We start from the raw sequence: 14704 nt of genomic DNA, 5'->3' as shown, positions 1-14704 counted from the left end.
GCTCAAACAACATAAAAAACGCAAAATTAGTCAAACGTGTGAATAAAATAAAGAACATTCCCTCGATTTGTGATTGGGAAGCGTTAAAATCCGGTCAAAGACGTTCGTTTTTCTCTTTCCCGGTGTATTTATCTCGAGTGTCCCTCCTCTCGGTCTCAACAGCCGCCTCTCGACTTCTGACACCTCCTGTGATATACGATGTTTATTGTTCCCTCTTTGCGTCTTATCTGTTATTTTAGGCGCAGTTCAAGTTCACTTTTAAGTATTGTTTAAACCGTTAACCCTTTCCCTGCCGCGCGCCCCCTCCTCCCCGTCTTCCTCCGCCTCTTCATTTGCCGAACAAAAGGTCTAGGGCCAGCGCTGGAGTCTGCCCCATTGTTTGGCCTTCGGTATGATTAGATTATCTGGACGGGGCTCTCAATGGGGTTAATCTGTCGGAAGTAATTCTGACATGGCGTGAGGAGGAGGAAGAGGAGGAGGAGGGTCGACCTGATCGTATGGAAATGCACAGCGCAAATGTTCGAACTCGGCAGCCAAAATTTTCGCTAAAACGTCAGGTTATTATTGCTATTTTGGATCCCGTTTTGTTATTAGCAAAGCGATAACGATTCTTCTTGGGGTTCGCAGTCCTGCACGCATTTAAAAACAGAGCTAATTAATTTTAAACGCGTCATTAATCAGTTTTTAAGGCGTCCAAAGCGTCCCGACTCTACGATAAGATGAGGTTATGAGCGCATTTCAAAACGTTCTGGGGTTACGTTCTGAAAATAACCCGCGATAAACGAAATCCGCGACGTATCAGGTTTATTTTTTACAATTATTCTATACGTTTTTTGGCTGTAAAACCCCTCACCACACACTTTATACACTTTTCTCACACAGGCGTTAACATTTTCTCACATTTCTCTCTCGTTTAAACTCTCTCAAAGTTCAAACCTTCGTAGGCGTCTTTGTCGGTGCGGAACGTTTCATCGACATTGTGGGTTTTGAACTAAAAATTGAACTAAAAACATCCAGAAAACAGCGAAATGTGAACTGAAAATGGCAGTTATTTCCATAAAACAGTTCATTTATTTCACATCAGTACGGCACAGCTTTGTATGTATAAAAGTTCAAACATTATGAGCCTTTCTGGGACAAAATCAGCCTGTAAATTGTCTAATTGCATCCAGTTAAAAGCACAACCAGGATATCACGAAACCGATATCCGGTCCAGCTAATATTTCAGTATCAGCACCATAAACTGTAAAGAAATGGGGCGAATACGAACATTTTAAGACCAAAATGACGAGTCTGACAGCAGCAGTTACAGACAGAGGGGCCACGGTTTTTCAATAGAAAGTGAATCGGAGCCAGAGTCGATCGAGCTGGAAGCGCGTCCATGATCACTAGCAGGTTAGCCACGTCCATTTATATCGTCCATGGTATTGTTACTTTAAAACAATATGATTCAAGTTGATAGAAGTAAGTAATCCAAGTCTGGGTTCAAATTTGTGGTGAAAATACTACTCGGAGTACTCTGAAAACATAAAGTAAAGCTCAAATTCTGATGTATCAAGAGAATCGTTCCTAAAGAGATGGATAAAAATAGATTTATAAGGTGTAGTACAGGGACTTTTGACAACATCGACTTGTAAATGTCACTGTAACTGCCACGTTTTTGCTCAAATAAAGAAATATAATGAGATAAAACGACACAAAACGGATGAAATTTTGCCGTTTTTTATTAAAAATCCACATAAACATGAACATTAACCCTAATTAAAAGTGTTACGTCACGATTTCACTCCGGAGCCGTGTTTTATTTATACATATTTGAAACAGAACAATGGAAAATGTCACTTTTTTTTGTTCAATTTATGGTTTATAATGAGTGTATTCCAACTCAAACAAATACAACTCATAATTGTAACCCATTTCCACACTTAAATATAAACACGGTGTTAAAATCCCCCGGGCCCGTTTCAGTTTGACCTCCGCTTTAACGACCCTTTGGTGTTTCTTTGTGTCGTCTGTGAGTTCAGCTGCTCCTTCTTTGGTTTGTGTTTCCTATCAGCGTCTGGCCTGGTGTTTGTTTCCTCTTTTGTCCGTGGCCTCCTCCTCCGAGCGGAACATTCACTTTGGACACACTGGTCAAACTGCACGGCCCCTGACGGAGCACCCGACTACACTCCTCCTTCTCTCCTCCTCCTCTTCTCCTCCTCTGTTTTCCCCACTGGATCTTATTCCTGTTTTTCTCCTGTCTTTCTTCTTCTTTCCTCCTTCTCGCCTCCTCTCTTTCTCCTCTTGTCCTTCTCTCCTCCTCTCTCTGTTCTTCCTCCTCCTTCTTTTTCTCTCTCTCTCTTTTTCTCCTCTCCTCTTCTTCACCTCCGATCCTTCTTCTCTCTTCCCACTGGCTCTTATTCCTCTTCTCCTCTCCTCCTCTACTCTTTCTTTCTCTCCTCCTCCTCTCTTCTTCTCTTCTCCTCTTTTCTTCTCTCCTTCTCCTCTCCTCCTCCTTGCCTCTTCCTTTCCTCCTTCTCTCCCCCTCTCCTTCTCTTCTCTTCCTCTCCTCCTCTCCTTCTCTTCTCCTCTCATCTCTTCCTCCTCTGGTTTCCCACTGGCTCTTATTCCTCTTCTGCCCCTCTCTCCTTCTCCTCCTCCCCCTCATTTTCCTCTGGCTCTTATTCCTCTTCTCCTCTCCTCCTTCTTTCCTCGTCTCCTCCACTTCTCTTTTCTCTCCTTTCCTCTCCTCCTCCTCCCCTTTTCCTCTCCTGATCTGTGATTTCCTAATTGCGTTCATTCAAACTGCAATTTCAGCTTTATCATGACTCCTTTCCTCCTCTCCTCCTCCTCCTCCTCCTCTCTTTTTCCACTATCTCTTACTCCTCTCTTCCTCCTCTCCTCCTCCTCTCTTTTTCCACTATCTCTTACTCCTCTCCTCCTCCTCTCCTCCTCCTCTCTTTTTCCACTATCTCTTATTCATCTTCTATTCCTCTCCTCCTCCTCTCTTTTTCCACTATCTCTTATTCCTCTCCTCCTCCTCTTCTCCTCCTCTCTTTTCCCACTACCTCTTACTCCTCTCCTCCTCCTCTCTTTTTCCACTACCTCTTCCTCCTCTCCTCCTCCTCCTCCTCTCTTTGTCCACTACCTCTTCCTTCTCTCCTCCTCCTCCTCTCATTTTCCACTACCTCTTCCTCCTCTCCTCCTCCTCTCCCTCCTTTCCTCTCCTACTCCTCTCCTCCTCCTCTCCTCCTCCTCTCCTCCTCCTCCTCCTCCTTTCCTCTCTTCCTCCTCTCCTCCTCCTCCTCTCCTCTCCCTCCTTTCCTCTCTTCCTCCTCTCCTCCTCCTCTCCTCCTCCTCTCCCTCCTTTCCTCTCCTCTTCTTGATAAATCCAGTTGTTTGTATGATGCAGGTTCTTGTTCGACTCCACTTTCTTGTGTTTTGTGTTTTGTGTTTTCGTGGTGAATCCCTGACGTCACGTGTGCATCGGTCGCTCCTTTAAACGTCCTGATCTGTTTGTGCAGCCGTCCCATGATGCACTGCAGAGGCGGGACTTATGTTGTTTTATATCCCATGATGCACTGCAGAGGCGGGACTTTGTTTTATAACCTGCAGTGTCCTGAGACGTTCTACACTTAAGTATTGTTTTCAATGAGCAGATAATAAAAGTGAATGGTTTCCGTCCGCAGTCACATAGTTATGGTTTGGTGTTACGCCGACGTTACATTTTTGAGGTTTAGGTTTAGATTTTCTTTTATTTCGCTTCCTCTTTAAATAAAAGACAAAAGAAAAAAAGTAGAACTGGACCATATACTATCACTTCTGCGCAGTCACATTCAGGAACAAGTTCTTTAACGTAAACGAATCCAAATCTCATTTTTTTAAAGAGCCAGAATCTTTTTCTTTCTAATTTTTACGCTTTTTTTTACTCAAATTAACACTGAACTGACACAAGAATCCACACAGAAGCAAATCAGGCAACACGAGTGAGAGATTTGAGCACAAAAAACATATTTGGCATTGTAATAAATTCAGTTTTATTCAGATTATGCGTAATTCCAAATGGGTAAAGTCACTCCCACTCTCAGTTTGAGCCATTTTAAACACATTTAAGCCTTGGTTGTGTCTCTCTGTGATTAGTTTTTTTAGATAAAGTGAGTTCTTACATCGGCTTCTGTCTGATAAATAAATAATAAGAGTCAATCTTTTGAACGACTCTTTGAAATGAACACATCCAGAAGATTTATATCCCATAAAAGAGCCAAAAGTCCAATCACTAATGGACTGGACTCTTTATACAAAAGTCCAAAAGTCACTGACAGTTGAAAAAAACTCATAACTCGTTTGTTTCTAAATATTTTTATTTTATTTTTTCAGAGCATTTAGAACGACTCTTCCCACATTAATCTGAGCAAATACAGCACCGAGGAACGAACCCTCATTGTCCAGTGGAACTTTGAGTCACATGGGTCAAATTCAGAGACGCCCCGAGCGTAAACGCCATTAAAGGAATAATAAGTGTTTTTCAAAGACAGGGGGCAGTATGTGATCTCCACAGACCTGACTAGTCCTGATTTCTTCCTGTGGGGCGATCTTAAAGAAAAGGAGTTTGTGAATAAACCTCAGACGACTTAATAAACGACTTAAAACGTAATATCGAGGATCAAATAAGAGACATAAGCCCCTAAATGCTTTAAACGTGACGCAAAGTGTGTTGGATCGGGCTGTTCAGTGCGGTCATTTGGTCATTTTTACTTCCTCTAGTTTAAGTAACATAAGTTCAAGTGTAAGTGAACAATTATAACCGTATATATCGCCAAAAATCTAGGAAGGTTCAGTTTATCTACTGCTAAAATTTGGTGAGTAAAACTTAAGAATTATAGGAGCTAAAGACGATTTAAAAGTGTCAGTGACTTCTGGGCCACATTGTACCTTTTATCTTATGATTCCTGAGATATTTAAAGTTGAGAATTGTTCAGTTTTCTGTCCACTTAACCTAGAATCCACCACCTTCTCCTTTGTTTTATTCACATTAACGTGCAAATTTTGATCATCAGGCCATTTTATAAAGTGTCTTAAACCATTTTCGTGCCCCATCAAACAAAATTGCAGTAAATTCTTCATCCCAAATGTGAAAATCTTGCACATTTCAGCTGCCTCACATATGTCCTCCTCTGTTTTTTTTTAAATATTCCTCCAGTTTCACTTGACTCTTTCTGAACCGCCTCATACTCGAGTCGTCTTCGCAGCTGCAGAACCAACCGCTCTTGTGTTTAGCCAAATATAAATTGCTTAACGACACTGACGGCGAGTCTTTGGGGCTTTTTTTCTTCGCTTAAATGTCAGATTTTAGTTGCGCAGACTTGGTTTTATTACATAATGTGAAATACCGAGGCTAATACCAAGAATATGGCACACTATTAACCTTACTAGCGAAGACTTTTACGATATTTTCAAACATGTACACTCGCAAAATCAAAAGTTTGGACACTCTAAACGCTAAGAACAAAGACAAAAATGGTGTAGTGATTTGATCTGAGTACTCGTAGACACCGATACCTGAAAAAACGTTCAGTATCGGTATCAGAACAACCTTAAACCGGCTCTTAAACAAGCGGCTAATACCAAGAATATGGCATACTATTAACCTTACTAGCGAAGACTTTTACGATATTTTCAAACATGTACACTCGCAAAATCAAAAGTTTGGACACTCTAAACGCTAAGAACAAAGACAAAAACGGTGTAGTGATTTGGTCTGAGTACTCGTAGACACCGATACCTGAAAAAGCGTGCAGTATCGGTATCAGAACAACCTTAAACCGGCTCTTAAACAAGCGGCTAATACCAAGAATATGGCATACTATTAACCTTACTAGCGAAGACTTTTACGATATTTTCAAACATGTACACTCGCAAAATCAAAAGTTTGGACACTCTAAACGCTAAGAACAAAGACAAAAACGGTGTAGTGATTTGGTCTGAGTACTCGTAGACACCGATACCTGAAAAAGCGTGCAGTATCGGTATCAGAACAACCTTAAACCGGCTCTTAAACAAGCGGCTAATACCAAGAATATGGCATACTATTAACCTTACTAGCGAAGACTTTTACGATATTTTCAAACATGTACACTCGCAAAATCAAAAGTTTGGACACTCTAAACGCTAAGAACAAAGACAAAAACGGTGTAGTGATTTGGTCTGAGTACTCGTAGACACCGATACCTGAAAAAGCGTGCAGTATCGGTATCAGAACAACCTTAAACCGGCTCTTAAACAAGCGACTTTCACACTATCGTCGTTGTTATTCTGACCAGGACTCGTCTGGCTGCTCTCTGGCTGTTGGTTATAATCTGCTCGGGCTTGAGTTCTCGTATAGTGCGCGGTATAGTGTTGAAGCCTTCCTCTTGACTTTGAAACTCCTCTTCTTCAGCGCAAGGACAGTCCACAGTGACGGCGCTCATCACGATGCACGCAGCAGCAGAGCCGGTATCCTCCACAGATGGTTATCAGTGCTCTGAGATTGGATGGGTAAAAAGCGCAACTTATTTCTGATGTTAGATTGACTTCAGACCGACTCTCGGCCTAAAGAAACGCCGCTAGGCCCGGCTCGAGCATATGGACTTGTTTTATATTAAACTCCCGTGCAGCTCCTGGCCCATCTGTCTCTAGATGCGTAGATATTATTGTTGGGACTGTCGAGGGAGTTTGCAAATGGAAACTGTGGATTGTAGAGCGAACGGTATGGGTTTTTTTTCATGGCTGATGCTGATACCAATTGTTTCGAGCAACGGTCCCCAACCTTTTTCGCACCACGGATCGGAATAATGAAGGTTTTATTTGTCCACGTGGCAGATAAATATGGCAAAAATAAGTTAAGTTGCATAAAAAATACATCTCACCGTGCTCGTTTCTTCGTCCTTGTTCACGTTTGTTTCTTTCAAAAAACTCTAAAGTCGTATCTTTTAATCCCGGGCGCTTAGTCTCCATGAGCCGAAGCCGTTTTGAAGGTTTCATTTCCTCGTTCGCTTTTCTCGGCGTATGACGCAGAGCGGACTCGACGCGTGAGAGTCACCTGCAGCGACAAACACAGATTTTAAGTAGAACTCCTGGGGTTTCTGTTAAATTGATCTTTCTTTTTCTTGGAGGTCATAGGCTCCTCTTCTAACTCCTCTTCTGGCTCCTCTTCTGGCTCCTTCTGACTCCTCTTCTGGCTCTGACTCCTCTTCGGGCTCCTCTTCTGGCTCCTCTTCTGGCTCTGACTCCTCTTCGGGCTCCTCTTCTGGCTCTGGCTCCTCTTCTAACTCCTCTTCTGGCTCCTCTTCTAACTCCTCTTCTGGCTCCTCTTGTGGCTCCTCTTCTAACTCCTCTTCTGGCTTCTCTTCTGTCTCTGGCTCCTCTTCTGGCTCCTCTTATGTCTCTGGCTCCTCTTCTGGCTTCTCTTTTGGCTCCTCTTCTGTCTCTGGCTCCTATTCTAACTCCTCTTCTGGCTCTGGCTCTTCTTCTGGCTCCTCTTCTAACTCCTCTTCTGGCTCCTCTTCTGGCTCCTCTTCTGTCTCTGGCTCCTATTCTAACTCCTCTTCTGGCTCTTCTTCTGGCTCCTCTTCTAACTCCTCTTCTGGCTCCTCTTCTGGCTTCTCTTCTGTCTCTGGCTCCTCTTCTGGCTCCTCTTCTGGCTCCTCTTCTAACTCCTCTTCTGGCTCCTCTTATGTCTCTGGCTCCTCTTCTGGCTTCTCTTTTGGCTCCTCTTCTGTCTCTGGCTCCTATTCTAACTCCTCTTCTGGCTCTGGCTCTTCTTCTGGCTCCTCTTCTGGCTCCTCTTCTGTCTCTGGCTCCTATTCTAACTCCTCTTCTGGCTCTTCTTCTGGCTCCTCTTCTAACTCCTCTTCTGGCTCCTCTTCTGGCTTCTCTTCTGTCTCTGGCTCCTCTTCTGGCTCCTCTTCTAACTCCTCTTCTGGCTCCTCTTCTGGCCTTTTTCCCTCTCTAAAGACTTTCTGGCTCATTTTCCCTCTCTTGTGGCTCTTTTGTGCGTCGTGTCTGATGTTTTACTCGTGATACGTCGGCACAGATATAATAAACTGAAGCCTTTTGTGCCGTGATTTTAAACCGTGACGTCTTAGTGTTTTAACAGTAACCATGGAAACGGTGATCCCAGCTCTTTTCAGGTCATTGACCAGCTCCTCACGTGTAGTTCTGGGTTGATTCTTCATCTTTCTTAGGATCATTGAGACCCCACGAGGTGAGATCCTGCATGGAGCCCCAGTCTGAGGGAGATTGTCGTGTTTAGCTTCTTCCTTTTTCTAATAATTGCTCCAACAGTGGCTCTTTTTTCACCAAGCTACTTTTATAACGTCCCCTTTGCCCTGTCCAGCCTTGTGGACGTCTACTATTGTGTCTCTTGTGCATTTGGACAGTTCTTTGGTCTTGGTCATGTCAGTAGTTTCTTAGTAGTTTCTTACTGATTGTGTGGGGTGGACATGTGTCTTTATGCAGCTGACGACCTCAAACAGGAGCTTCTAATTTAGGAGAATAAGTGGAGGACTTTTTAAAGGTGGACTAACAGGTCTTATATAATGTGATTTCCATTTTTTTTTTTTAGATTATGTCTCTCACAGTGGGCATGCACCTAAGATGAACATGTCAGACCCTCCATGAGTTTTAAGTGGGAGAAAATCACAGGGTGTTCAAAGACTCATGTGTCTCACTGTATCTGCGTTTTTATCCTGATTAAAGCTGAACTAAAACAGACGACACGAGTGACATCAGACCTGGTTTAGTCCCGGTTTAGTCCTGGTTCAGTCCTGGTTCAGTCTTAGTTTAGACCTGGTTTAGTCCCAGTTTAAATCCTGGTTTAGTCCTGGTTTAGTCCCGGTTTAGTCCTGGTTTAGTCCCGGTTTAGTCCTGGTTCAGTCCTGGTTCAGTCCTAGTTTAGTCTTAGTTTAGACCTGGTTTAGTCCCGGTTTAGTCCTGGTTTAGTCCCGGTTTAGTCTTAGTTTAGACCTGGTTTAGTCCCAGTTTAAATCCTGGTTTAGTCCTGGTTTAGTCCCGGTTTAGTCCTGGTTTAGTCCCGGTTTAGTACTGGTTAGTCTTAGTTTAGTCCTGGTTTAGTCTTAGTTTAGTCCTGGTTCAGTCCTGGTTCAGTCCTGGTCCAGTCCTGGTTCAGTCCTGGTTTAGTCTTAGTTTAGTCCTGGTTTAGTCCTGGTTTAGTCCTGGATTAGTCCTGGTTTAGTCTTAGTTTAATCCTCTTGTCCACGGATCAGAAGGTCGACGGTTCAGATCTTGCTCTTGACATAAACATCACTGGTCCAAAGGTCAAACCCACAGGTTGATCCACAGGTCGATCCACAGGTTGACGGTGCAATTCCAGCTCCCAGGGATGAACACTGCTGTTGTGTCCTTGGGCAAAACACTCCACCCACCTCACTGAACGTGCGAATGGGCCAACGAGTCCTTGACGTTAAACACTTTGAGATCCTTGAAGGTGGAATAGCGCCGTATAAAACTGTGACCCATTTACCATTTTGAAGTTTCAGCCTCTCATCCACAGCATAAAAAAACACTCTCTGCCATTTTATAAAAGTTCATGCTTGAATCACTGGCTCTTTACACTCTTCTTTTCTCTCTTTCTTCCTTTCGTTTTCCTCCGATGGCCGCCTCTTCCAGGAGATGAGATGTAAGGTAAGTCCGGATCGTATTTCCACATGATAGGAGTCAAGTATGTCTTTCCCATTTCATTTTCCCAGACGTTATTTTCCTCCCGCTTCGGATTTTTACACCTCTTCAGTCAAAAAAGGAAAAGGAAAGGCGCCGATTCGAGCTTGTTACTGAAGAAGTGCTTAAAGAAATTGATTGGTTGTTTTCAGACTTGAACGTAGCACGGAAATCGATATTTATGTTTCGTTTGGCATGTCGTAAAAAGACGTTTATCGACAGTTCCGACCTGTATTTTTACTGTATTAACGAAGTATTTGTGCGTTGTTACAAATACAAAACCGTTAGTCCACATTTGTCCTGCCTTTTTAACTATTTCTTTACTTTTTGAACTTGGAAAACACTTTATTCTAAACGTACCATCAGTGGAGGAAGTAGTACTGTGCTTAAGTTTACATTTTAGGTATCTGTACTTTACTTAAAAACATTTTAAAGTGGATATTTTCTACTTTTACTTCACTACATTTGAGAGCAGCATCTGTACTTTATACTCTACTACATTTTTGAGCAGGACTGAATAAGTAAAAGTATTTTTATTATAGTTTGAGATTTGCTGAAAAGGCTCGGGGTTTATTTTAACATGTTTGTACTTCATAGTAAAATAAAATACATGAAGTACACAAATAAAAACAGCTAAAAAAAAACCCAAACCCCCAACAAAATTCAGCGCAAATCCGTATCAAAATCACTACATTTGAAGCCTTATAAAACCTCAAAATCTGTGTAAAATACTTCTACTTTTTACCCTTTAAGTACATTTTTAAACTTAACTTTTATACTTTTATTTAAGTAGATTTTTTCATGTGATACTTTTACTTCTGCTTGAGTATTTTTGCGCAAAAGTTACAAAATTGACGACTTCTTCCGACGCTGCTTACCATGCATAGTCGTAATGGAAAGAACATCTAAACCACGTGTCAAACTCAAGGCCCGCGGGCGAAATCTGGCCCTCTACATCATTTTACATGGCCCTCGACAACATAAATTAAAAGGTGTGATGGTCTTAAAATGTCATTTTATCAGGAGATACACAGTTACACAGCCATATTTTTACATCTAGGCAAATACATATCTAATATTTCTAACTTGAAAAAGTAATAAACACAGAAACAGTTTATTCACAAGTTAAAAAAGTAGTTATTTATTTTATTGAGAGCAGCCATTTTGCTGATGTGGCCCTCGGTGAAAATGTGTTTGACACCGCTGGTCTAAACCATAGACTGTATTTATTAATGGACATAGCAAACCTGCTCGCCGCCGCGTTTCAAACAGGAAGTGAGCTCCATCGACTCTGGCTCCAATTCACTTTCTATTGAAAAACTATTGCCCCTCTGTATGTAACTCCTGCTGTCAGACTCGTCATTTTTGTCTTAAAATGTGAATAAATGTAAGACCAATGAGCTGCCGTCTTTTGCTGAGGTTGCTCCCGCTAGCGTTAGCAACAGCCGAACGCTAACGGTGACGTCACACTCACTTAGGTCCACTTCTATTTAGTCATAAACACATAACGGAAACGCACAACTTTAAGTACAGTTTAATCACGTTTTACAGTGAATTACGTTAAATCTACTTCATTAAAAGACAATTAATCAAGAGCATTGCATAACAAACTTGTAATTACACTGTTATTACATGTATTAAATGGTATTAAACAGATGCATTACACTGGACTTTAATGAATGGCAGTGTAAAGTGTTTTTCTTACAGTAGACAGTGTAGTGGTTATGTAATACAACATAAGAGCTTATTTAATACTTATCCCTCGTGTTTCTGATGTGTATTTATCACAAAAGAGTGGAGTGTGTGTTTAGTGAAGGTCATCTCTGAGGAGGAGAGATTTATCTGGGCTGGTGCAGTCCTCTTCACCTGATAGTGGTTTAGTTGTTTTCAGACAAAGGGACATAAAAGGTGTGTGAAAAAATGACCCCATGTCTGAGAGTTTACGTGAATACATATAGTACGATAATGATAAATGAGGGGATTAAATATAAAAAATGACACGTACACAAATAGAACCTGTAAAAAACACTGCTGAGACGCATTAGATTGACACATCTGCAGCCTGTCCTGGTTTAGTCCCGGTTTAGTCCATGTTTAGTCCATGTTTAGACCTGGTTTAGTCCTGGTTTAGTCCTGGTTTAGTCCTGGTTTAGTCCTGGTTTAGTCCTGGTTTAGTTCATGTTTAGTTCATGTTTAGTTCATGTTTAGTCCTGGTTTAGTCCATGTTTAGTCCATGTTTAGTTCTGGTTTAGTCCATGTTTAGTCCATGTTTAGACCTGGTTTTAGTCCTGGTTTAGTCCTGTCTTAGTCCCGTTTTAGTCCCAGTTTAGTCCATGTTTAGTCCTGGTTTAGTCCTAATTTACTGCTGGTTTAGTCCTGGTTTAGTCCATGTTTAGTCCATGTTTAGTCCTGGTTTAGTCCATGTTTAGTCCATGTTTAGTCCATGTTTAGTCCATGTTTAGTCCTGGTTTAGTCCTGGTTTAGTCCTGGTTTAGTCCTGGTTTAGTCCATTTTTAGTCCTGGTTTAGTCCACGACAGTGGATCTCTCCTCCATTGCAGTTCTCTTTGAGGTTCCTTTTTTTTTATTTTTTTGAGTTTTTCTTGTCGAGGACGGTCTGAGGACAGGTGGCGCTCTGGGACACTTCTCATCACTCATTTGCTTGTTTTCTGTTGACTAATTTACTTGTCTGTTTCTGTTTCATTGTTAATATTAATATTTCAGCGATTGTGACGTCTACTACCCCATAAATGGACTTTATTGTGACGTTAATATTTTGAATCATTATGAAAATGATTAGAAATGCCTAAATATTCTTAAATCTTTAAAGTTTTTTTATCTAAAATGTAGATTGTAGCGCGTTACCATCTTTCCCAGTATTTTTCATTAGTTGCTAAGCTTAAATCATGGTACTTAAGTATTTGTTCATCATGAAATAAGCCTTTATTCATGCTTTATTAAGAATCAAACATGTTTACACTCTTATTCACTCTTATCAACATATTTAGTAGCCCATCCATTCTGTTCATGTTGTTGTATGTTCATTTAATGTTTTTCCCGTTATTTTAATGCTGCGTCTTGTCTGTTCCGTGTTCAGGCCAAGCAGCTGGAGGCCATCGAGGCAGATCTGCAAAGACGAGATGTTTTCTACAGAGAACAGGTGGCCCGGCTGGAGGAGAGGGTAAGACGTGCACGAATATACCACAAAAAAATGTATTTAAGTGCAGTCCATACACAGCCACTGGTAGTTAAAGCGTATTTGACTCTTTGGTGCACTCTTCTTCGTTTAAAATACTCGTCGAGGATTCCATTTCACAGCCTTACTCATAGTTTTTGGCCCATTATTCCATTAAAACCAAAGATTCTGTGCGTAAATATCCGAATGTAAAGTTATAGATTTGCAAACATCTTGGACTATTTCCCTTGTCACGTAGAAAGAACGTTGTAGATTCATTCTCAGCTGGTTTTACGTACATTAAAAATCCTAAATCAGTTTACGCACATCCTACAACTTCTGGAAAACCTGGAAAATAATTGACCTGTTTTTCAGACATGGAAAATGACAAAAAATGACAAATATCCAAGAAAATTTGCATGTTGTCCTTGAAAATTTGTCCACACTTTGCTTTGGTGTAGTTAGAGACTTTTACTGCCGCCTGATTTTGAAAAATCTCAAAAAAAATCCACCAAAATGCAGAAAATTACATCTATTTTATACATAATTTCTTGGGAGACGACCCCCAGACCCCCCACACAGTATATCGTTCATTTTACCTGCTTGGTGGCACCTCCATGACCTTATTTTCTTGCATTATAAAGCCAACACTAGACTCAAATACCGTCCACATGCAGAAAGTGAGTTTTTAACACCTACTTGTTTGTTTATTTGTTTATTTTAAGGCAATATAACTGTGTTCACATGTCCTCCGTCGACTTTGCGCTCCACCAGACCCAATTAATTTGTAATAAATGTCGACTCCAGGAGCTTAGAGCGCATCTTTATTCTAAAAACTGTATTAAAAGAGAGTAATATTTTTGTAGACGCCTCAATTACATAACTTAAAATGTCCTGGAATAGTCCCGGACTCCGTAAATGTTTCATATTGTCACTTTTAGTTGCTGTGAGGCGTCTGATTAACTGCCTTTTCATGATTCGTTTATAGCTTTACCCTTTTTTTTTTTTTGTTCGTTACCTATCCTTAGGTTTCAGAATGATGAAAGGTCTGGACCGTTGCCAGAGCAATTAACAATCCAAAACAAAATCTATCCGTGTATTTGTGCGTTCAACCGTCCTCAAAACGACACGATATTGGAACCTGAGATTTGCTCCAGTCGTGAGCTTTACCAAACCTATTAGAAATGCATTACGCTGGATTTACATAATGGGATTGTATGGCTCTTTTCTTAGATTGCCTAAATTCAAACTTTTTAATAACATATTTAATTGTGTCCAAGTCCAAACCTCCACCACTTAAAAAGTCAAAAGTACTCACATTTAGACTAATTATTCTTCCCTTAAGTCACTCCGCACCACCCTGCCATTGTTATTTTTACATCTGAGAGTCCGACACACTGGGGCCAGCTTGGTTCCAGCCTTGGGAAAGTTTTCACAAAATGGCTCAATTAATTCATAATGCACTCATTAAGAGACTCAAGCTGTGCTCACATTTGGGCGGATTCTCGCAGCGGGGCCGGGCGACGCTGATTTCAGAAGTTTGGTTCTGTCTCTCTGTCTGTCTGTTCTGTGTCTTACTGGTTTGGACTCAAAAATGTGCTTGGTTTTGCATCTCTACTGTCGTTTAAATGCTGGTGATTACGTCAAAAGTTGCATTAATGTGCGAATGTGGATAGTATTGGACGAAAGTGACACGTACGTACAGTTTGTTCACAGATTTACGTAAACGTTGGATCGCAGTGTGACTCTGAAGTGCTGTACGTTTGCGATTTGTTTTCTCCCCGACAAAACCCACAATGTCGATGAAACGTTCTGCACCGACAAAGACGCCGACG

At 41.3% G+C, this 14704-nt stretch overlaps 1 protein-coding gene across 3 annotated transcripts in view; it reads left to right on the top strand.

Moving 5' to 3' along the window:
- The window catches only part of chchd3a (coiled-coil-helix-coiled-coil-helix domain containing 3a), a 197420-nt gene that overhangs the window by 104076 nt on the left and 78640 nt on the right, over positions 1–14704 (top strand). For all 3 annotated transcript variants that reach the window (XM_055225583.1, XM_033976311.2, XM_055225582.1), the window contains one exon: positions 12792–12875. In XM_055225583.1, coding sequence (XP_055081558.1) covers positions 12792–12875 — 84 coding nt within the window. The remainder of the gene's footprint in view (positions 1–12791; positions 12876–14704) is intronic.

This window comes from Periophthalmus magnuspinnatus, chromosome 12, assembly GCF_009829125.3.
Source record: "Periophthalmus magnuspinnatus isolate fPerMag1 chromosome 12, fPerMag1.2.pri, whole genome shotgun sequence".
In the NCBI taxonomy this organism is placed as follows: domain Eukaryota; kingdom Metazoa; phylum Chordata; class Actinopteri; order Gobiiformes; family Gobiidae; genus Periophthalmus; species Periophthalmus magnuspinnatus.
Note: the sequence above shows the minus strand (reverse complement) of the source record. Positions and strands in the feature narration are given on the sequence as shown.